At 41.5% G+C, this 25,381-nt stretch overlaps 1 protein-coding gene across 1 annotated transcript in view; it reads right to left on the reverse strand.

Moving 5' to 3' along the window:
* Positions 1-1,815: 1,815 nt before the first annotated feature.
* Positions 1,816-25,381, reverse strand: part of LOC103122343 (CEA cell adhesion molecule 4) — a 37,195-nt gene continuing 13,629 nt past the window's right edge. The window contains exons 6-9 of the mRNA XM_060186432.1: positions 8,373-8,496; positions 7,124-7,483; positions 2,983-3,237; positions 1,816-2,245 (exon numbers count right to left, since the gene is read on the reverse strand). Of these exons, the coding sequence (XP_060042415.1) occupies positions 2,196-2,245; positions 2,983-3,237; positions 7,124-7,483; positions 8,373-8,496 (789 nt within the window). The 3' untranslated portion in view covers positions 1,816-2,195. The remainder of the gene's footprint in view (positions 2,246-2,982; positions 3,238-7,123; positions 7,484-8,372; positions 8,497-25,381) is intronic.

A 25,381-nucleotide genomic window follows, 5' to 3' on the forward strand; every position in this document is an offset into this window, starting at 1 on the left:
TGGTGCTAGAGAAGGATAGAGAGAGTGGCCTGAGCAGGAAGGCAGCTGTAGGGCCAGGCTGGGACACAGCAGCTCTTCTTGGATATTATCACCAGGACCCATCTTTGGGGCAAGGAGAGAACAGTAGGGTCCCAAAGAGAGCCAATGTTTCACTTTCCTCAGAGCTCACTGCCCTCATCTCCTTGACTGATGAGGACATAACTTTCCATGAAAATGTCTTTCCTCTTAATTAAAATGTTCCTGGAAATAAATGAAAAATGAAGACACGAGCTCCGTCCCTAGGGTTCTCAAGAGGGAGATGCCTGTGGTTGGGCTGAGGTGATGTGTGGTCTGTATGTGTGGATGGGAATTTGAGAGTGCCCCTACATTCAGAGATGCCTCTTGTCCCAGACTTCAGCTTGAACGAGTGCTCTTTTAAAACATTTTACTGTGGTCCGGGAGGTGGCGCAGTGATAAAACTTTGGACTCTCAAGCATGAGATCCCGAGTTTGATCCACGGCAGCACATGTGCCAGAGTGATGTCTGGTTCTTTCTCTCTCCCTCTGTCTTTCTCATAAATAAATAAAATATTAAAAAAAAACATTTTACTTGTTTATATTGGATAGAGATAGAGGGATATTGAAAGGGATGGTGTTGAGAGACAGAGATAGACAGAAAGACAGATGGATCAATCGATCTGCAACACCGTTTCACTGCTTGTAAAGCTTGAACCTGGGTCAGAACATGTGCTATTCAGCTTCTTCTGTTCTGCCTCTGAACAGCTGCATTTGGCCAGATTGCGGTTTGTAATGTTCATTGTGTCCTAGTATTGTTTTTTGTTTTTGTTTTTGCCTCCAGGGTTATTGTTGTTGCTCAGTGCCTGCACCACCAATACACTGCTCTTGGAGACTATTTTTTTTCCTGTTTTGTTGCCCTTGTTGTTTTATCATTGTGGTTATTATTATTCTTGTCACTGATGTCATTGTTGTTGGATAGGACAGAGAGAAATGGAGAGAGGAGAGGAAGACAGAGAGGGGGAGAAAAAGATAGACACCTGAGACTTGCCTCACTGCCTGCAAAGTGACTGCCCTGCATATGGGGAGCCAGGAGCTTGAACCAGGATCCTTACTACAGTCCTTGCATTTCTCACCGTGTTCATTTAACCCGCTGCGCTTCCACACGACCCCCTTGTTCTAGTATTGTTACCCACATGAGGATCTTCTGTTTGTTCCCATAACCTGGTTAATATTTAGGCACCACCCACACTTCCCATAGAAGAGCGGCAGAGGCATCATTCCAGAGAGCTTATCGTGGTCCGACCCTTGTCACATAACCTCTGACGGAGTAGGTATCTCCTACACTGTGGAGTTGGTACCTCTGTCCAGGTTCTAGCATGACCCCCACTGCATTGAGGAAGGCTTCACTATTGAAGTTATCTTTTCTATTCTTCCTATCTCCCTATGTCTATTTCTATTTACATAAGGAAATATGGTCCCAGGCTACTGAAGCCCCAGCAATGAAAAACAAACAAGAAATGGCATCTGGAATGGATGTGACTTTACCTCAAAAGTAAATGACACTGTTAACACACACACACACACACACACACATATATATATATATATATATTTATATATATGTATATAATATATATGTTGTTGTTGTCATTTATTAACTCAGTGAAAGACAACTCAGGACTCTCCACTTACTGACAACAACTCTTTAAATAATGTATACCATGGTCACTATTTTATATATAAGAAAAAGTTTCACTTCAGAGCCTAACAGTATATAGAGGAGGAAAAATAGGACTGATTTTCAATTCGATTTCTGGTGTCCCTTTTTCTGCAACTTGGTGGTTTGAGTGCCACACTCTAATTGCCCTTGGGGTCCTTCTTCCTGGCAGGGTATGTGGTGGGGGTGTTTTCATCCCAACTGAAATCCATTCTCTTGGAGAGATGCACATTCTGTTTCTTGATGAGCCAAAATATGGAGTTTCTAGTATAGTTATTCAGGAAGATTAGGACCTGGAAACCATTTTATGTGGATATGGTCTTGCTGGGTTTTGTTGAAAGCTGTGCGACAGAGGAGGCGATTAACTGAGAATCAAATTTGAACCTAGGGCTTTGCTCCTTCCTCTGACATGCCAGCCATCACTGGCCCTCAGTGAGTCTGCAAAGGTCACCCAGGTGATGGTTGTGACTTTCTCCATGAGGTCAGGTACCTACATTCTGTTGATGATTTGCTAGCTGTGGGCAGCCATAATCTGAAAGTAAAGAAAATGTTACTATAGTGATGTCAACCAGATACAACTTTTAAGGATGAAGTGCAACAAAGAGGAAACAAATGTGTATATGGAAATCTGCAAAATGCTGCTTAGAGATATAAAAACAGCAATGAATGAATTACTTGTGAGTTCTTTCCTAGAAAGCTAGTGTTATTAAGATGGCTATGGTCCCATAACATCTCGAGTCCATGCAATCCACACAAAATCTCTATGAAATGTTTTGCGTACTGAGGAATTTTGAAGAATCCATATGGAATCTCAAGTTCTTACATTATTGAAATAGTAGTATGGGGACCAGTTGGTGGCACACCTGGTTGAGTGCACATGTTGCTCCCTGTAAAGGGAGCCTGGTGATGGCGCAGTGAGTTAAATGCACATGGTGCAAAGTGCAAGGACCAGCTCAGAGATCCCGGTTTGAGCCACTGGCTCGATAATGGTGAGCATCCTTCCTGCCCCATCTCAAAAGGAACTCTCATAGTTGTGTCATTTTAAGGCCAAGAGAACTCCTTTTACACATTCCATGTGGTACACACACATATGCCTTGTGAAAACTCAAAGGGAAGAAGAGCCAGCAAAGGTGTAGTGCGAGAGCTCAAGGACAGAATCGGGATTTGCTTATGTCTATATACAGGCTGGGAAGGAGCTATTTCCAGAATCTTTTCTGAAACCTAAAACCTCCACCCCAGGGTGGTGCCAATGGTTCAGAAATCACTTACTCAAGAGTATGATATTCGTGACCGTGAACATTTTGCTGTCAAGGGCAGAATTGTAGGCTATGCAGGAATACCATCCGGTGTTATACCGAGAAATGTTGGGGATGATGAGCTCCTGTGAGCAGTTCTGGGGCTTCCCATTGAACAGCCAAGTATACAGTGCAGGTGGGTCAGAGGCTGCGTGACAGGAGAGTTTGAGTGTTGCTCCTGACTGGTGATAGGTGACAGAGTTGGTAATTATGGGAGTTTCTGGACCATCTGAAATAAAGTAAAGTAACACATAATGTCATCAGAGAATCTGTCCAAGGGTCTGTCCAGGGGTCTTGGTGTCCATCTGAGCCTGTGTCTTATCCTGTTCATAAAGGTCTGGGAGATAGCACCCACAGCAGCACAACAGAACTTCATGTCCAAGGTAACAGAGGTCACAAGTTCAGTCCATGTTACAGGCAAATCAGAGGACAACAGTTTTTGACTAGAAAAAGTAAAGTTCAAAACATAGCTGTGTTCTCACTCATCTGAAATCTGAGGCATTCATCTGCTTTTCTCATCACAGTTTCTGAAAACCAGAGCTGCCTGCCTCTCCTAATCTTGGCTCAAACTGGGACACAGAACAGGAAGGCTGAACACCTTTCCTGGTTTCATTGACCAGCTGGCTCTTGAATCTGGGTGCTTGAGCAGAAGTGACAATTGGGGAGATTAGGGGCAGCACTGAGGTCACTGGAGGTTCATGAGATCAACAATTGTGTGCAAGTGACATTGACTGACATAAGACCCTGTAAGGGGCAGAGCAGAGACAAGGGAGGAAGTGATCCAGGGAACAGTGAAGGGACAGGCAGGAGCTCTGGCGTTTTGGCCACAGAACAAGGTCTCTGCCTGTGGAACTTCAATCTGTTCACCCTCTTTGGTCATGCTTCTTTTTCCTGAACTTCTGATGTGCACTTACAAATTCAGAACAGGTTACTAATGGGAAATGATGCCATGGAATCAGGAAAACCAACTATATTTTATTTGTGTTTAAAGTGAGATAAGAAACTGGAGTTAGGGGTGGGGGTAGATGGCATAATAGTTATGCAAAGAGACTCTCATGCCTGAGGCTCCATAGTCCCAGGTTCAATCCCCTACACCACCATAAACCAGAACTGAGTAGAGCTCTGGTTATAAAAAGAAGAAGAAGAAGAAGAAGAAGGAGAAGGTGAAGGAGAAGGAGAAGGAGAAGGAGAAGGAGAAGGGAAGGAGAAGCTGGGCTTAGTGAGTTATTTCATTTGTTGAAATTAAGGCTAATGCAGCCCAGTATTTAACACCTTGGTACTCTCTATAAAAAATTGCTAATGTCTCAAAGATCCAAGACTACATTCTAGAAGAAATTTATCAGTAGAAGTGTAGGGACTGCATAAGTAAGGATGTGAATGACAGCTATCAGATGGTGAAATATAGAGAAGTGAAACACAAGAAATAATATAAAGACCAATAAAGAGTGAGAAAACTGTCTCTAAGACTTTGTGCAAACTATGGTGATTATCTTGAAAGGGAGCTTGGCTGGGTGGAGGTGACAGAACTCTGTTGGTAGTGTTGAGTGGAACTAAAACCTTGTACTCTTGTAATCCTTTATCAAATCATTAACAGAAAGAAAAATAAAGAAATTTGGCAAAAATAAGTTAGGGACTTAAATAAAATAAGAGAAAGAATAAAAATCCAAATTAGATGGAGATGGGTTGGTTATACATATAGTGAGATGCCTCTAAAGATTCAGGCAGATTGGGAGGGAAACCACCACAGGCAAGTCACATGTTTTCTTCCTTTATTCTGGCCTTATAAAAGTCCAATAATTTGATCATAAACTAAGTGAAGATGGCGGGAGTAGATAGCATAATGGTTATTCAAAGAAACGCTCATGCCTGAGGCTTCGAAGTCCTAGGTTTGATTCCCCATACCACCATAAACCAGAGCTGAGCAGTGCTCTGGTGTTTCTCACTGTGTTTTTCTCTCTTTGCATCCCTCTCAAAGATAAAAATAAAAATAAATAAATAAATAAAGTACTTAAATTTTTTTTTTTTTAAAGAAACTAAGTGAAAGGTCAGTGGCCGGTGGACCTCAGTCTCTGGAGTGTCAGGGAATTCTATGGCTCTGATTCATCTTCAGTTTCTGTGAGATTGGGGATCACTTGATCATTCACTTAGACATCATTCACTGCTGTATCCTCAACATGGAGAAACTGTGAACTGCTGACATCTGCCTGTGTTGTGTGCAAGTTTAAGATGTGGAGGGATGTCGTTGGTAGATAGCATAATGAACTCTTGTGCCTGAGGCTCCAAAGTGGCAGGTTCAGTCTTCTGCACTACCATAAGCCAGAGCTGAGCAGTGCTCTGGTTAAAAAAGTGGGGAGGGAGAAGACAAAGTCCTTTCTCATGTGTTCTCCAGTGGGAGTGACACCCACACATGGGGAAAGAAGTTAAGTGACCAGATCCAGGGATCAGAGATGTGCAGTGGTCACTCTTAACTGTGGGAATTTAGTTCTAGTATAGATGGGATTAATTTTCATTTTCTCTGTTTCTAGACCAGAATGTCCCTTTGAGTTGTGTGCATCTAGCCAGAAAGATAAAAACTGATGACTAGTGTTAGGGTCGTCGTGACTCTCGTGCATTCCCACCGGAAAGATTAGATGGGACACTGTGGAGGCAGACAGCCAGTATGTCTGACCACTGCTCATGGCCTGTAGTTTGGGTTGACATGGTGCCTCAGTTACTTCTGAATAAAATGGTACTTGCTGAATGATTCCAGACTTGCTTGGTGGAGAGCTGCCCCAGAAGTATTACTTATTACTTATTACTTGTCTCCAGGACAATCATTCTATGGTCTGACCCCTGGGGGATAAGGAACTTACAGAAGTCTCTCCCTCTCTCTGTCTCTTTCTTTCTCTCCTGCTCCTTGAGGACACTTTCCTCTAGAGTCTTCTCTGTCCTCACAACTTTTTAAAAATATTCATATTATTTTTTTATTTTAATGTGTGTGTGAGAGAGAGAGAGAAAGAGAGAGAGAAAGAGAGAGAAAGAGAGAGAGAGAAATATGGAGAGAGAGAGATTGAGAAAGATACAAATAAAATGGGAGCAGAGCTTAACTCTGGCTTCTGGTGCTGCAGGGGCTTGAACCTGGGTCTTTGGAGCCTCAGGTGTGAAAGTCTTTTTACATAACCATCCCTGCTCTGTCCTCAGGACGTTGATATAATTGTTTAGGGACCTTGACCATCACATTTCTTCATGTGTTTCAGCTGAAGGATCTGACTCAGACCTGTTCAGTTTGGCTCTTGTTGCTGAGCACTGGCTGGATTCTATCTCAGGATTCTGAGGACCTGGACAGAGGGAAATTGTTTCCTCCCAGTCAGATCTACCCAGGAAGTCAAATTACACATTGATACAGGCTCCACAGAGTCACAGGAGTTCTGGAATAGGATTCTGGGTGGGGACTTCTGGATGCAAGTATCTATCTGAGGACCACAAGGCCCCTTCAGGTCAGGTCCTGACTTCTTTCTACAAGGTCTTTCTTGGATGGGCATAGGAGTGAGACTGGCATCTATTTTCTGAATTGTTCCCTCAGATCGTGGCTTCTCTCTTAGTGGATGTAAAGTCTTATGTAATCTAATCTAATATAATCCAATCCAAAACAATTTAATCTAATATAATCTATTGCTATCAAATTTATTGCTGGTAATTGGCAACTGTATAACTACCACCTCTAGTGGTAGATTTTTTTTTTTTTTTTTGCTTTTTTCTATTTAAGATACAGGATGAGAGAAAGAGGATGATAGAGAGGGAGGTACAGAGAAAAGGAGAAATAATCGAAGTATCAATCACTACTCAGAAAGCTTCTCACAAAACTCACATATAGTGGCCAGGAGTTCAAACCCAGAACTTTGCTCATGGTAACATGTACTCTACCAGATGAGCTACCTCCTGACCCCCAAAGACATGTGACTTTTAGTAAGAATATTTTCCTATGAAATTTGTGTCTATTGTACTTGACATGCACTAACTTCTCAAGTCCATTTTGGGGACAGACTATAGGAGAAGGTGGCAGCAGGATCCTGTCCTGTCATCCTTGTGTGTGTAGACTCAGACCTAATACCCAGAAGTCAAAGAGGGATACTCACAGTGGACACGGAGGTTTACACTCACTTCTTCTGTTTGATAAAATATCTTTATGACATGAAAAGAGTACTTTCCTGTGTCCTTCCGGGTGACATTCTGTATAAGCAGAGAGCCATTGTCATAGACTGTCTCCCGGATAGAGTATGCAGGCCCTGGGTAGGTTGCTTTCTTCTTTTTGTCGTAGGACACAAGTAGGCGCCTTGAGTGGGAACAGTCTCCTTTGTACCAAAAATGGACAGAAACACCCCTAGTCAGGTTGTGAACATGTAGAAGAACATCCATCCCTTCGATAGGATTGGGGGGTATTACTTCAACAGTGATTTTGCCAGTAGTGGTCGACATCCAGATGGTTAAGAGTGACACTAGGAGTAAAACAATGACATTGCTCAGTATTGGACTTTTTTGTATGCATGGAGAAGATGCAGTATTAATTTAATAAAAATTAAAAGGGGACATTGCTTGCTAAATACTCTTCATCTATGCTGGATAGGTTATGTGTGCCCTACAAGTTTTGTCATTTGTGCAACCATAATTACAACGGCCAAAGTCAGCTTGTTCTTCTTCTATTTGCAAATATTTTCCCATGTGTCTGCCTGACTCACTGCCCTCCCATCCCTGATCACACTCAGGCATTCCAAGAACTGCCTTCTCTGACTTTCTGCTCTTCACCGGGGGCGCTTTCCCCATTCTGTTCCCTTCAGGACACTTTTCAGGACACTGTCTTTTTTATTCCAGACTCTTTGTTAGTCAGCCTTCTTTTCCCCCAGAACTGGGGTTCTGTGTGGGTGGCCATCTGTCTGATCTTGTTGTTCTCCACCCTCCATGTGGGACAGGCTACAAACACCTGTGGATGAATCAGTGATGTTCTCAGATGGTTCACCAGAGCCTCCCTGTTCTGATGTTTCTTAGTAAGTTCTGAGTTTGTGTGATAAGAACAACTAGAACTCTCATGGTTGAAATTTTTCTATTGTGGCCTCCCCAACAATTGTTATGATCATCATATTTACATAAACTTGCTTCAGTGTGAATAAACAAGGAAGACACAGCGATTAGACTACTGTCTTATTAAGAGTTCTGTGTTTCTGAGATTTTCCTTTTGCTGAGCCCTTTCTCTCATCCCACCCTGCTCCACTGCCCTGTTTCCTAAGGTACAAACAAGAGCCTTTTCTCCCCTTTCAGAGCTCTGTCCTCCCCAGGACACCCAGACAGTCTCTGTTCTCCATCCCCCACCCCAGGAATGGTCCTACTCACCTGCCAGCAGGAACCTCATCCAGGGGATACACCCTATGTGGACAGGGGCTGAGAGGGTCTCCATCGGGGGTACTGCCTGCTGTGTCCTTCCTCTAAGAGTAGAGCTTGAGCTCCAGAAATGCTCCTAGAACAGCTGCTCCTGAGGTCTCAGCTTTGAGGTTCCTCCTCCTCTCTTTGTACTGAGCCTCCTCTTAAGGCTGGAGAGCTTTGAGGGTCATGTGGTCAGGGGCAGGGTCTCTACCAGAACCTTCCCCTCCACTGTCCTCACTCTTTTTCTTTGCTATCCTTCAGTGTTTTTCCCACTGTCTGAATTTAAGTCCCTAGGATTTATGGCTCTCTGTCTTCTTCATCTGTCCCCCTCAACATATAGACATATGCACACACACACAACACCCACAGTCACACACACATGCACACACACACACACACACACACACACACACACACACACACACACACACACATATCCTAGATACAGCTCTTTGTAAATTACTAGCTTAGGATTATCTGGGAACTCACCATGTTTTGTTTCTTAGCTGTTTCATCATTATGACACTTTTCTTCATGCAGGAACTCAGAATCAGGAGCTCAGTTTCAGGAGACCCAAGCCAGTCCCTGTTCCATCATCTCCCCACTCCAGGAATGGTCCCCTCTCAACTGTCAGTAGGGAGCTTTGTCAGAGAAATCACACCTGCTTTTCATCAGTATATTCTGTCAGTATTTATAGTGATTACTGATGTTAGGTTCTCCTACAGGAGCTGTAGGTAAGGAATACTTCCTCCTATACTTCTGACATAGTGTTTTAGAGTGACCCAAATCTTCCACTTCACATAAAGCTGTCAGCATTTGAGAGCAGGTCCAGGACATGGACCAGACTCATACTGTGATAAAGTACCTTCAGTCCTCTGAGACCTGCTTCTCATGAACTGGGAAGTCTATGAGGCAGAATCTGATTAGATGTTGGAGGGTGCCAGACAGATATATAATTAATTCTCTGTTTTCCTAGTAGTCGGTAGTCTTTCTTTTGTACTAAGGATTCGGTTTCTATAACTTCCAGTGTATGTGGTCATGGCTGGAGATATTTTCAGATCTCTTGTGGCCTTTGGGATTGAGCCACTGAGTAGAATGGATCCTCTAGACACTTCATCTTGAGTCACAGTAATGCAATACTGGGCACAGTGAAAGCGCAGGGGAGCCCTCTGCCTTGACAGTGAAATAGGCTTTAATCTCACCATGTTGTTCATGCAGGTTATTTATCTATGAGAGGAATAACAGTCTCTTGCTTTCCATTTTTGAAATCGTGAGTCACTTTCACAGGAACACAGTCTGCAGATGCAAGGGTCTGGTCAGTTCTGGGTACACCATAGGTGACCCAGCATGTTTTCCTTACTCTCCAGATCTGGTACATGAGAAAGTGTCTTGGGTCATCCCTGTTCTCTGGTGCATATAGGAAACTTGCTGTGTGTCACGTAACTGAGGTCACCTCATTGACTCCTTAGCAAAAATCCAGGAACCAGCACATCTGTTTATAGCCTGGTGTCGGGTCTCTGGGTCTGGCCTTTTGTTCCATGATACTACTCTCCCTCAGTCAAGGGTGTCTTCATAAACATTTGACGCCAAGCAGGGCTCTGCTCACCAGTTCCGAATATGGTTCTGTTATGGGTCTGCTTAGGGAAAGATTCTTGGAAGAAGGACATTAGCAACCCCTTTTCCTGCACCCTGCAGGTAGCCAAGAGTGGGGTCCAGAAGCACCCAAGGTGTCTGCATCCTGCACCAACATCCTGACTGCTGAAGCCATAAAATGCATATATATAGACCTGAAGATAAAGACTGGAGTCAATCTACTCGCATCCCCAGAACCCACTATAAAAGCTCATAGACACGGCCGTCTCTGCTCTCTTTCTCTACCAGGGGTCTGCATGCCTCTAAAGCATGTATTTTCCTTCCTCTCATTTTCTGTCCCTATTTTGTCTCAATAAATGCTCATCTCCCTGAAACAAGGCTACCTAGTGATTCTTTCATGTGTATGTGAGTCTAGAATCCTATCAGTGAATCTTAGAGGGGACCTCTGTGCCCTTCTCCCTGTTCTTTCTTGCTCTCCTGCTACAGTTCTGTGTCTGCCCTTGAGTTGTCCCCATAGTTGTGGCCCAGGGGGAGAGTCACTGAAGAGTTGTGCAAGAGGTTCAGAGTCCAGGTGGTGACTGTACACTGCCTTGACTCACTCCTCATTCAGGAGATGCTTATAGCGATTCTGCAGAAAGTATGGTGCTACTCAGGCATGGAGACATGCCATCTGCTAGCAGTTCTTTTCTCAGTTTGCCATTGGTTTCTTGATGTCAAGATATAAATGTCAGGACTTGAAGGGATCATGTTAAGTGAAATAAGCCAAAAAGAGAAGGATGAATCTGAGATGATCTTACTTATAGACAGAAGTTGAGAAATAAGGACAGAAAGGGAAACACAAAGCAAGGACAGAAAGGGAAACACAAAGCAAAACTTGTACTGGGTTTTGTGTATTGCACCAAAGGAAAGGAATCTGGGGGTTCAGGGGGTTTTCAGGTCCTGGTGGATGATGGTGGCAGAGGACCTAGACTGGGTATGACAGTATTTTGCAGAAAACTGAGCAATTTTACACATGTATCAACAACTGTACTGACTATAAACCATTAATCTCCCCAATTAAAAAAATCTCAGTCCACTTTCCCTCTCTTCTTATTTGTACATTTAAAATTTTTTTTTTTTTATAAAAAGGAAACCCTGACAAAACCATAGGATAAGAGGGGTACAACTCCACACAATTCCCACCACCAGAACTTCGTATCCCATCCCCTCCCCTGATAGCTTTCCTATTCTTTAACCCTCTGGGAGTTTGGACCCAGGTCATTGTGGGGTGCTGAAGGTGGGAGGTCTGGCTTCATATTTCTAATTAATGTGCTTATGCTGTAAAATATAACAACTGTGTATTTAGTTTTGAGAGAGAGAGAAAGAGAGAGAGAGAGAGAGGACCATGGACCTTTTCAAGTATGTGGTCCTGTGGATATTAGACAGGGTCCTTCATTTGAAAGTCATATGCTGCACCAGTGGACAACCTCCTTGGCCGCAGTGATTGATTTTGAATGTTATAATCTCTTTGCAGTTTGCACACAAATCCAACATTATGTTCTTTATTTACTTTGTTAGTTCTTATTTAATATTTCAATTTTGTTCGTGAACAATAGCTGTACTTTTCTTTTATATCTCAGTTGTCTCCCTGATGTATTATACACATTGACAGAAGTTGAGCTAATGAGTTTTCTTTATTTTTCCTTTCTTCTGGAAAAGTTATAAAGGTTTGAATGTACTGATACTGGATTATTTTCTATAGGCTAGGGAAAAATTTTTTGTAACTCTGTGGTTTCTTCTGATGTGTCGAATAATGATATTAACCTATTTTGAGAGGAGAAGCATTTCATTACTTTCTTAATGTGTAGGTAGGTGTACACAAAAGCTCCAAAGATAATGAAGCAGAAACAAATTTATATGGACTGGGGTCATGGGCTGTCTCAGAGAGGAAGGAGAAAAATGTTCTCATGACTTTGGCCCACTATTTAAGTATAGGAAAAATAATAATTAGACTCTTTAAAATTTCCATTGCTTAAGGTTTTTTATTTTTTTAAAGAAATGTCACCCAGAAATTTAATAGCACCTTGAACATAGGCAGTCAAATGAAAAACTCTGCTTATGGTATTGTAGAATAATTATGTGTTTTGGTTAACTGTCCTCATCCTGAAACCCCCAAGGCAACTCTGTTCCTGAGTCTTCCAGAAGTTAACTTTTTTCCTCTTAATTGTTAAGGTTGTTTGTTACTTGAAAGAGAAGTACCACCACATTGGCTTTTATTAATTGGCTTCATAATTTATGACTTACATATTTATAACTAATCATCTTATATTTGTGCATATTATTCTCCAATAAGGTATTGTAGTATATACCTTTTTTTTTGTAAATACCTTTCTAATATACTGTTTCTTTTTTAAAAAAACTTTTTTTTAAAAAGATATTTGTTCTCTTTTGTTGCTCTTGTTGTGGGGATCTGGGAGCTCGAACCAGGATCCTTATAGCGGTCCTTGCGCTTCACGCCACATGCGCTTAGCCTGTTGCGCTACCGCCTGACTCCGTAATATATTGTTTCAAGCTGTATTCTATTATAATAAGATGAAATTTTTTGTTAGACAGTACAGAGATAAATTGAGAGGGTTTGAGAAGGTAGAAACAGAGAGGGGAGAGAAAGATGTGCTTCACCACTCATGAGGCTTTCCTCCTGCAGGTGGGGCTGGGGGCCTGTATCTGGGCCCTTGAGCCTGGTAATGTGTGTACTCAACCTGGTGCACCACCGTCAGACAGATTCTTTTGAATGTATGTAAAATACACTGCCTCATCCTGAAACCCCCAAGGCAACTCTGTTCCTGAGTCTTCCAGAAGTTAACTTTTTTCCTCTTAATTGTTAAGGTTGTTTGTTACTTGAAAGAGAAGTACCACCTCATTGGCTTTTATTAATTGGCTTCATAATTTCTGACTTACATATTTATAACTAATCATCTTATATTTGTGCATATTATTCTCCAATAAGGTATTCTATATACTGTTTCTAATATACTGTTTCTTTTTTTAAAAAAACTTTTTTTTTTTAGATATTTGTTCTCTTTTGTTGCTCTTGTTGTCTTATTGTTGTTGTCATTGTTGGATAGGACTGAGAGAAATGAAGAGAGGAGAGGGAAAACAGAGAGGGAGATAGAAAGATAGACACCTACTGACCTGCTTCACCATTTGTGAAGTGACTTCCAGGCAGGTGGGGAGCTAGTGGCTTGAACCGGGATCCTTAAAGTGGTCCTTGCACTTCACGTCACTTGCGCTTAACCCGCTACGCAACCGCCTGACTCTCTTATATACTGTTGAAAGTTGTATTCTATTATAATAAGATGAAACTTTTTATTAGACAGTACAGAGAGAAATTGAGAGGGTGGGAGAAAGTAGAAGCAGAGAGGGAGAAAGATATGCTTCACCACTTATGAGGCTTTCCCCCTGCCGGTGAGGCTGGGGACCTGTATCTGGGCCCTTGAGCCTGGTAATGTGTGTACTCAACTGGGTGCACCACCACCAGACAGATTCTTTTGAATGTATGTAAAATACACTGCAATAGAAAGAGAAGTCTTGTTGGATAGTATGCCAGCTCCCCCTGGATTCTGCTTAACCGTATGCCTATATAGGGATAGATTTAATCCCATTCAAAGCTTTGGTCTATTTATATAAATAACTTTTACATTTACATAAAGCACCACTCTCCCTCCAGGGCATTGGTGGTTTAGTGGTAGAATTCTCACCTGCTCCACCCCCTCTCCTTGTCACACCCTGATCCTCTCCTTGTCACACCCTGATCTTCCACCAGTCATTTTTTGCTCCACCCTCTCTATATCACATCCTGTTTCCACCCTACTTGGAGAGTATAAAAACAGCTGCTCTTCTGATTAAAGACACTTGGAAATTGCTTTCCGGCTCCGAGAGTTCCAGAGTGTATCTCCTGCGAAGTTAGTGCGGCACGAGTTCCTGACCCCTCTCCCACGCAGCAGCCTAGATCGGCTCCAGTTGAGTTCTCTCCAACCCAGAGAGCACTAGCTCGGGAAGAAGTACCCTCAGGCTATCCAGGCACCACCATCAGACAGATTCTTTTGAATGTATGTAAAATACACTGCAATAGAAAGAGAAGTCTTACTGAGTTCTCTAATTCTAAGGGTCATATATATGTATGCATTTCCCCCCTGCTTCCTCTGAAGCAGGGTATTAGAAAATTCCTCTGAGTTCTGTCAACTTACTAGAGTCCCACATAGGATTTTCTCCTTTGAAGCAAATGTGAGTTATCTGTAAGCACACTGATGAGACTGTTGTCCTAGAAAAGGGAAGGTTTGTGAGGAATTTTTTTAAAAAATGAAATAAAAATATTTTCTTATTTTTAATAAAAAGTATTACTAGTTTAACATTGTTTTTTAAAATTTATTTAAGAAAGGAGACATTAACAAAACCATAGGATAGGAGGGATACAACTCCACATAATTCCCACCACCCCATCTCCATATCCGTCCCTTCCCCTGATAACTTTTCCATTCTCTATCTGTCTGGGAGTATGGACCCAGGTCTTGTGGGTTGCAGAAGGTGGAAGGTCTGGCTTCTGTAATTTCTTCCCTGCTGAACATGGGCGTTGACTGGTCAATCCACATTCCCAGTCTGCCTTTCTCTTTCCCTAGTAGGGTTGGTCTCTGGGGAAGCAGAGCTCCAGGACCCATTGGTGAGGTCCTCAGTCCAGGGAAGTCTGGTTGGCAGCTTGCTGGCATCTGGAACCTGCTGCCTGAAGAGAGTTAATATACAAAGCCAAACAAATTGTTGAACAATTTGGACCTAAAGGCTGGAATAGTGCAGATGAAGTGTTGGGGGGTATTAACTGTAGACTCTTGTGTACTTCTGCTTTCAGGTATATATATTGGCCTAGTTTATGGATACATATGAATTTATGTTCTATCTCTGGGTACCTGGTCTATATCTAGGTTTTGGGACTTTGTTAGGAAGTGAACCACCTGGGATGGAATTAGAGAATACTATGAAAGGAAAGGTCTCACCCGAGTAATGAAGCTGAAGGGTTGTCATTCCACACCTGAAGTCTCTGAACACAGTCTGAAATGAAACATGCTGGGGTGGCACTCATTGCGTTGATTAGGTTGTGATTGGCGTTGCAATATTATTTGATATGAATTGAGAGAAACATGCAGGAAAGTGGGCCCCACCCTAAGGTTCTAGGACTGGGGTAAATATAGGCTCTATAGTGGAAATGTGAGGTTCTTGCTGTCTTAGGGTTCAAGAAAGCAATGGATAGTTATTGTTAGCATCACATTATTTGCTAATTGGGTTAGCTTTGAAATGTTCCTTTGTTAGGGTTTGCTGTATAATACCCAGCATCGTGTATATAGCTGTGCCACCGGTAGCTTCTGTTCTACCTGGTCTAGGCTTTTGAGAGAGTCCACATATCAAAGACTCAGCCTATGTATTAAAAAGCCTCAGTTTGTGTTTTAAAAAGTTCGAGACATATGATCAATTTTTCCCTTCCCATATATAAATTAGTGATTTATATGACTATGCTTTAATAGGAGTGTACATAGACATCATTCCCACCACCAAAAGACTGTGTTACCTCCCACCCATTCACCCCCACCTTCCACCACCAAGGGAAGCTGAATGTTCACCCTCCCCCTCAACACAGAGTTTTTACTTTGGTGCCCTACTCTAGATTTAGTCAGATGCTGCTGTTAGTTTCCTTTTCTGATCTTTCTTAACTTCTGTTGATCATCCCATACTCATCTTTATCTTTCTGACTTAGCTCACTTAACATAATTTCTTCTAGGTCCTTCCAAGATGGGTCAGAGAAGGTGGGTTCATTGTTCTTAATAGCTGCATAGTATTCCATTGTGTATATATACCACAGCTTTCTCAGCCACTCATCTGTTGTTCGGCACCTGGGTTGCTTCCAGGTTTTAGCTATTATAAATTGTGCTGCTATGTACATAGGTGTACACATATCTTTTTGATTGGGCATTTTGGAATCCTTGGGATATATCCCCAGGAGAGGAATTGCTGGGTCATATGGAAGGTCCATGTGAGAGTTCTCCAGTCTGCTCTCCAGAGAGGCTGGACCAATTTACATTCCCACCAGCAGAGCAGGAGGGTTCCTCTGTCCTCACATCCTCTCTCCAGCATTTGTTGCTGCTGTCCTTTTTGATGTATGCCATTCTCACAGGAGTGAGGTGGTATCTCAGTGTTGTCTTAATTTGCATTTCTATGACAATCAGCGACCTATAGCAGTTTTTCATATGTTTGTTAGCCTTTTGGATCTCCTCTGAAGTGACTGTTTTGTTCATATCCTCTGCCCATTTTTGGTTGGGGTCATTTGCTTTTTTGGTGCTAAGTTTGCTGGGCTCTTTGTATATTTTGGTGATTAGTCTCTTGTCTGATATATGGCATGTGAAGATATTCTCCCATTCTGTGAGGGGTCTCTTTGTTTGTGTGATAGTTTCTTTGGCTGTGCAGAAGCTTTTCAATTTGATGTATTCTCATTGTTTTGTTTTTGCCTTAGTCCTCCTTGCAATTAGCTTTGTTTCATCAAAGATGCCCTAGAGGTTTAGGTGGGAAACTGTTCCACCAATGTTTTCCTCTAAGTATTTGATAATTTCTGGTCTAACATCCAGGTCCTTGATCCATTTGGAGTTGATTTTTGTTTCTGGTGAGATAGGGTGGTTCAATTTCATTCTAGTGAATGTTACAACTGAGTTATGCCAGTACCATTTATTGAAGAGAGCCTCCTTCCTCCATTTAATACTTTGGGCCCCCTTATCAAAGATTAGATGTCCATAGGTGTGGGGGTTTAGTTCTGGGCTTTCAATTCTGTTCCACTCGTCTGTGTGCCTATTTTTGTTCCAGTAGAAGGCTGTTTATTTTGGTTTAACCTTGTTTTTATAGAGTTCTTAGGTTTCTGGAGTATTTTCATACCCACCCTTGGTATATGCAATCCACCACATAATACCTTTTGAGCTCTGTTGCTTCATCTTCTTAAGAGATTTCCTAGGGCTTCTAAAATTTATGTTGTTCTAGGGTAGGTGTTTCGACATCTGGTTGAGTACACACATTACAACAGGCAAGAACCTGTGTTCAAGCCCCTGGCCCCCAACTGCAGGTGAGTCACACACATAACAAAACAGATTACTATTTAAGTAAGCTATTTTACTGGTCCTCGTTTTTGCTTTTGATCCACAGAAATTGAGTTTATGGTTGTACATTTTAATTCATTTGAATGTGGATGTACAGTTCTCCCAGTACCATTTACTAAATATAACCCTCCTCTGCCCCCAACTATCCTGGTCGATATAACATGGCCCAACTGCGAATGGTTGGTGCAGGCTACTATCCCGTATGTCTGCCTTTATACTAGTTTACATTGTTTGGATTAGTCTGCTTTGTTATCAAGTAGTATGAGTCCCATTCTCTCTCTTTTTTATTATATAGAGACAGAGTAGACAGAGAGAGCATGAAAGAGACCACAACACCAAAGCTTCCTTCAATACACGGGGGGCCAATGCTCAAACCTGGACCACACACATGGCAAAGCAGCACATTTTCCATGTGAGCTATTTCCATGGCCTGTCACTTCCTTTATACATAACTTTATAAATTTAATGACTAGAGATTCCATGTGTTTTTTTTTATTTTATTTTTCTTTTATTTTTATTTTTATTTTTTATTTTTTTTTTAAATTTTTTTTTATTTTATTTATTCCCTTTTGTTGCCCTTGTTGTTTTATTGTTGTAGTTATTATTATTGTTGTTGTCGTCGTTGTTGGATAGGACAGAGAGAAATGGAGAGAGGAGGGGAAGACAGAGAGGAGGAGAGAAAGACAGACACCTGCAGACCTGCTTCACCGCCTGTGAAGTAACTCCCCTGCAGGTGGGGAGCCGGGGCTCGAACCGGGATCCTTATGCCGGTCCTTGTGCTTTGCGCCACCTGCGCTTAACCCACTGCGCTACAGCCCGACTCCCAACCATGTGTTTTTTTTTAATGACCATTTCAACATGCCCATCTAGAGTCTTCTTGGACCTGTGGGATAATCATATTAACATCAGAACACTAGTGAAGTAAACTCTTTTAATTACTTTCCTACTGGAACAGATTGATGTGAAATTTCCAAGGACAGTAAGACACAGGATATATTTGGATTCTGATGTATGGCAAGGGTACCGGTGTGGGGATTTAAAAAGAGGAAAGGAATGTGTGTGACCTTGGCCTACTATTTCTTTACACTTAGGAATAGTAGGAGATAAGAATTTTGTTAGGAATCACCTATTAAAATGTTTAATGAACATTTCAATGATTGAAGTAATACTAAGTTGTTTTTTTCAGGCTTTGTCTCAAATAACTATAGATTTTGATTAATACCTATCTTCCGAAAGAACCTTAGATACCCTGTGTTATTGAGCCTGCATGGAATTTATTTTTCTCATTTACCCTTTTAGACTATCTTGAATTTGGTTTAAACGGTACCTTTCCATGGTCCAGGAGGTGGTGCAGTGGATAAAGTATTGGACTCTCAAGCATGAGGTCCTGAGTTCATTCCCCAGCAGCACATGTACCAGAGTGATGTCTGACCTTTTCTCCTTCTATGTTTCTAATAAATAAATAAATATATAAAAATATTTTTTTAAAAAGGTGTATTTCCCCCTCAAAAGAATTTTGGTCCATACATCTAGAGGGATAAACAATAGGGAAGTTTCTTTTTTAAAATTTTTTATTTATAGAAAGGTAACATTGACAAAACCATAGGATAAAAGGGGTACAACTTCGCACAATTCCCACCACCAGACCTCCATATTACATCCCTTCCCGATAGCTTTCTTGTTCTTTAACCCCCTAGGAATATGGACCCAAGATCATTGTGGGATGCAGAAGGTGGAAGGTCTGGCTTCTGTAATTGCTTCCCTGCTGAACATGGGTGTTGACAGGTCGATCCATACTCCCAGCCTATCTCTCTCCTTCAATAGGGAAGTCTCTTTCTTTTCTTTTTTTTGCCTGGAGACTATTTTTTCCCTTTTGTTACTGTTTTTGTTTTACCATTGTTGTGGTTTTTATTATCATTGTTATTGATCTCGTTGTTGTTGGATAGGACAAAGAGAAATGGAGAGAGGAGGGGAAGACAGAGAGGGGGAGAGAAAGACATCTGCAGACCTGCTTCACCGCCTGTGAAGTGACTCCCCTGCAGGTGGGGAGCTGGGGGTTCCAACCAGGATCCTTATGCCCTGGTCCTTGTGCTTTGCGCCATGTGTGTTTAACCCACTGTGTTACCACCCAACCCCCTCAATAGGGAAGTTTCTAATGGAGGGTATGGAACACAGTACTTGGTGATGGGAACTATTGGAATCACATCCCTATTATAATTATACCTTTTATGATTTTATAAATCAATATTAAATCACTAATAAAATATAAAGCATAAAAAAGAAAGTTATCTTCCAGCATTTTTTTTCCTTATTGGCTTCATAGAGTCAGTCTTACTTAAAAAAAAAAAAATCTGGTTATGTTTACATCTATGTATGTTATCCTCAAATAAGTCATTCTAGTCAAAGCTTTGTTATTATTATGCTGTTTTGATATGTCTTCTCCTTTAGGAAGAATCTTTTTTTTTGCTTCTGTGTTTATAACTGGGGGTTGGTATCTGTACAATGAATCCATTGCTCCTGGTAGCCATTTTCCCTTCCTTTTACTTTTTAATTTGATAAGACAGAGCCAAATTGAGAGGGTAGGAGAGACATAGATAGATAGATAGATAGATAGATAGATAGATAGATAGATAGATACCTGCACAGGACTGCTTCACTGCTCATAAAGCTACCCCTACACCCCACAGGTGGGAACCAGGAGCTTGATCCTGGATCCTTGTGACTGTTGCCCAGAAACAACTAATACCATCTTGATTAGCTTATTTGATATACTGAAAACTTGACTTGGTTTTCATCCATGAGGGAGACAAGGTCCAGAGCATGTAGTCAGTCAGCTTTATTATTCACCTTCAGTATTGCTTTATTAAGGAAATGCTGATTTACATGACTTGTCTTAATGGTGCACCTTCACATTTCCCCAAGTAGGTATCACTGTATTACCCTCCACAAAATGATCATCCTGATTGATCCACTATAGGATCGTAGGTCCCCACTCTCTGCTTAGCACCTCTTCTTCCCCTACTTTGAGTTCCTGGATCTTCTATAATAGACCACAGTCCACCGAAGATTCATTCAATATTGGCTCTTGCTTTGTTGCTTAGATGCCATTTGTGAGTGAAATCACCCAGCAATTGTCCTCTTTTTCTGGCTTATTTTTTTTAGTAGGAGCCCCTTCAATTCCACTCATGTGATAGCAAAAGAGAAGGTTTTATCTCTTTTGTAGTCACATTATTCAGGTATTTCAACCACAAGGTTAAAAACCCCAAAATTACTAGACATGTGTGCTCCATTTGCAACTAGATATGAGTGAACATATATACATGTCCTACTTCATATGAAGCAAGGGGTTATTGCCAACCCTTAGGAGAACTAATAGGTCTTTCTGTCTCTCTTTCATTTTTTTGTGGATTATATAATCTTTTAAAAAATATTTATTTATTTATTCCCTTTTGTTGCCCTTGTTTTATTGTTGTAGTAATTATTATTGATGCTGTTGTTGTTGGATAGGACAGAGAGAAATGGAGAGAGGAGGTGAGGCGAAGACAGAGAGGGGGAGAGAAAGACAGACACCTGCAGACCTGCTTCACCGCCTGTGAAGCGACTCACCTGCAGGTGGGGAGCTGGGGGCTCGAACCAGGATCCTTATGCCGATCCTTGCGCTTCACGCCATGTGCGCTTAACCCGCTGTGCCCAACTCCCGTGGATTATCTAGTCTTCACAAGCTGTGAAGCAGGTCTGCAGGTGTTTATCTTTCTCTCTCCTCTCTGTCATCCCCTCATCTCTCCACTTCTCTCTGTCCTATCCAACAAAAATGACATCAATAACAACAACAATAATAACAACCACAAGATAAACCACAAGGACAACAAAAGGAAAAAAAAGCCTCCAGAAGCAGTGGGTTCATAGTGCAGACACCGAGTCCCAGCAATAACCCTGGAGACAAAAAAAAAAATCATATTGTTAATAAAAGAGAAAACCTCATCTGGCATGCTGTGGTATTCTTTAATGACACAAACCACAGAGACAAATGAAACATAGGCTTCCTCTGGAAAAAGAAGTCACTAACCAAGGATTATTAAACCAAAGGGCTAGTTTCATCAATATTATCTCCTGCTAAGTGCTAATTTTTAGAAGGAGTAAAATGTCTGCCCACTTCCATTTCTACAGGAATCCTACCAGGAATTCTTTTTTTAATTTCTTTTTTAAAAAGTATTTATTTTCCCTTTTGTTGCCCTTGTTGTTTAACATTGTTGGAGTTATTGATGTCATTGTTGTTAGATAGGACAGAGAGAAATGGAGAGAGCAGGGGAAGACAGAGAGGGGGAGAGAAAGAGAGACACCTGCAGACCTGCTTCACCACCTGTGCAGTGACTCCCCTGCAGGTGGGAAGCCAGGGGCTCAAACCAGGATCCTTATGCCAGTCCTGTGCTTTGCGCCACATGCACTTAACCCACTGTGCCACTGCCCAACTCCTTTGTAATTTCTTTATTGGGGGGATAATGTTTTACATTTGACAGTAGCTTCCAGGAATTCTGAGGCCATATGATTCCTCACCCTTTCTTTGGCTATTGACAGTGGTCCTGGGGTCTCCCTATAATAGACTTCCAGACACACAGCAGGGTTATCAAGCTTTGGGGAGACAAGTAGGAGAAAAATATTTTTCTCTTATGTCCTTTTTTTTTCTCCAGGGTTATTGCTGGGCTCAGTGCCTGCACCATAAATCCACTGCTCCTGGAGGCCATTTTTCCCCCCTTTTGTTGCCCTTGTTGTTGTTGTAGCCTCATTGTGCTTATTATTGCCATTGTTGATGCTGTTCATTGTTGGATAGGAAGCAACTCCCCTGCAGGTGGGGATCTGGGGGCTCTAACCGGGGTCCTTATGCTGGTCCTTGCACTTTGCGCCACGTGCGCTTAACCCACTGCACTACCGCCTGACCCCGGGTGTTTCCTTTTCAGTGAAGAAATTTTTACTTTTTATTGTTTAAACTATCTCGAAGTGACATGATTACTACAAGGTTTTCTATGGAACTATATATTTTAAATGCCCAAATGTCTAATGTCATTTTATTTTTCAGTGATTAGTAACACTGTACACAAAAATGGGTAATGAGATAACATGATTCTATGATATTTGATGATCTTTTTCTTTCTTCCCTTTTTTTTTTGCCTCTAGGGTTATTGCTGTGGCATAGTGCCAGCACTATGAATCCACCACTCCCGGTGGCTGTTTTTTTCATTTTTTTTTCAATTTTTATTTGGCAGAACAGAAAGAAATTGAGAGGAGAGGGGAAGCAGAGATGAGGAGAGAAAGATAGACAGCTGTAGACCTGCTTCACTGCTCATGAAATGTTCTCCCTGAACGTGGGTTGCAGGGGCTTGAACCTGGGTCCTTGTGCATGGTAATACATGCACTTAACATTTGATGATCTGTATTTAAAGATTAGTTTTTGGATTTTTATGTATATCTGAAGAGAATATCTCTTTCTGGATTCTGGTTTCAGTGCTTTTATATTGCAATGTGCTGATTATGTGATTGGAATCCTCTAGCTCATGGAAGTATACATGTGATAGAATGCTGAAAAAGTCTTTAAAGGTAAATGTGTGCCGATAATACGGACCTAGAGAGAGATAGTATTTGCTTGCTCGCCACTTGAAAACGAATACTAAAGAGTCAATATGAGGGGGTATTCAGGTGTTCACTCTCTGTGAAGATGGTAAATTTATTTATCCAAAGTGCAGCTACCTGGATGCCTGCGGCATCATGTTTATACGGAGATGGGGAGAGGGGAGCTTGGGAAAGGGATGATATACTGTCAGGGCAAAGGGGTTCAGTCTCATCACCACATCTGATGCTCATGTTCATGTGTTCAGTCAAGTTTGCTTGTTTTCTTTTTTCCTTTTATCACTTTTTGGGGGGAGGTCTAATGGCTTACAGTACAGTTGTTGACACACAGATTCTTAAATATTATGATGATGTTATTGGGTAAGGCTTGCATCTGGGAAATTTTGTCCCAGCCTTCAGGATTTACCTGGAGGATGTATCTCTTATTTGTTTTTATTTGCCATATGTGGTTGAATTCTGGATTATTAAGTACACACAGTGGAAATGTTCTTTTAAAAAAAGTTATTTATAAGAAAGAAACACTGACAAAAACCATAGGATAAGAGGGGTACAACTCCACACAATTCCTACCACCAGAACTCTGTATCCCATCTCATCCCTTGATAGCTTTCCTATTCTTTATCCCTGTGGGAATATGGATCCAGGTTCATTATGGGGTGCAGAGGGTGGAAGGTCTGGCTTCTGTAATTGCTTCCCCGCTGAACATGGGCATTGACAGGTCGATCCATACTCCCATCCTGTCTCTCTCTTTCTCTAGTGGGGCAGGGTTCTGGGGAAGCGGGGCTCCAGGACACATTGGTGGGGTTGGCTGCCCAGGGAAGTCAGGTTAGCATCATGGTAACATCTGGAACCTGGTGGCTGAAAGAAGAGTTAACATATAAGACCAAACAGATTGATGACTAATCATGAACCTAAAGGTTGGAATAGTACAGATGAAGATTTGGGGGTGTTTCTGTTTTTGTAATAGCAAAGTAAAGATAGTATTGCACAAGGTGGAGCCTGTTGATAATACATGGTAACTGTCAGAAAGTCACATGTACCTACTGTATATGGATGCCTTATAAGTTTTTTTTTGGGGGGGAAGAAAATTTTATCAATGAGCTAAACTTTAAATATTCTTTGGTAAGGGATGGGTGACTTGCATATGTGGGTATAAACATATTCTTGGAATCTGAAGATTTTGTAGCTTTTAAAAATTATTTATTTATTTATTATTGGATAGAGACAGAGAAATTGAGAGAGGAGGGGGAGACAGAGAGGATGAGAGACCGAGAGATACCTGCAGCTCCGCTTCCCCTGAAGGTGGGGACCAGGTGCTGTGGACCCGGGGCTTTGCTCATTGTAGTGTGTGCACTTAACCAAGTGTGCCATCACCTGGCTCCTCTGATAATGTTGTAAAGGATTGCTAAGTCACTAAGAAAAGCATAAATAGAAGAAGGCCCTAAATATTAAGTCCCTTGGCTATTTCAAAAATTGATTTAATATTTATTTATTTATTTATTTATTGCCACTCAGGTTATCCCTGGGGCTCAGAGGCAGCATTATGAATCCACCACTCCCAGTGACTATTTTTCTATTTTTTTTTTATTAGGTAGGGCAGAGACAAATTGAGAGAAAAAGGGGAGATAGAGAAGTGTAGGCAAAAACATGTGCAGACTTGCATTACCACTCCTGAATCATACCCCCTGCAAGCAGGGATCAGGGGTTTGAACCTGAGTCCTTGAGCTTGGTAATAAATGTGCTTAATCTATGTGCCACTGCCTGGCACTAGGTTTTAATTTTTCTTTTTCTTTTTATTTATTTTTTAAAATTTATTTTATTTATTCCCTTTTGTTGCCCTTGTTGTTTTATTGTTGTAGTTATTATTGTTGTTGTCATTGTTGGATAGGACAGAGGGAAATGGAGAGAGGGGGGGAAGACAGAGAGGAGGAGAGAAAGATAGACACCTGCAGACCTGCTTCACCGCCTGTGAAGTGACTCCCCTGCAGGTGGGGAGCCGGGGTTCGAACCAGGATCCTTATGCCGGTCCTTGTGCTTTGCACCACCTGCGCTTAGCCCGCTGTACTACAGGCCCAACTCCCCCTTTTTATTTATTTTTTTATTGGGGGATTAATGGTTTACAGTCCACAATGACCTTTTATAGGATATGTAGACAGCAAGGAGGAAATGAGGATAGATGAATGCAAGTGTGCAGATTTCAGTGTTCAGCTTTATTTAGATAAGACGAATAACCTCTGAGAACATAATCTTTAGAGCGATGACTATGGTAGATAATTCTGCTTGTATAATTTAAATTTACCAAGAGTATCCATTTTAAATATCCTCACACAACAAAATAAAAATAAAAATAAACAAAACAGCTTCAAAATGAAACCATTAATGAATCTACAAGCGGGGAAAGTCTTTCATGCTGACTGCAGTGATTAAAGAGAAGATTGACCCATGGGCATATTTACTAGTCTCCAGGTCAAAATTCTGTCAAAATGAAAATAATGCCTACAGGTCCTGAGGAGGTGATTTAGTAGTGGATCGCCATCATTGCACCAGTGAAGAGTTCTGGGCTTTTCTCTAGCAGTGCCTCAATTAGAGGAGTTCTGGTTT

The sequence above is a fragment of the Erinaceus europaeus genome, chromosome 2, assembly GCF_950295315.1.
Source record: "Erinaceus europaeus chromosome 2, mEriEur2.1, whole genome shotgun sequence".
Taxonomy (NCBI): Eukaryota; Metazoa; Chordata; class Mammalia; order Eulipotyphla; family Erinaceidae; genus Erinaceus; species Erinaceus europaeus.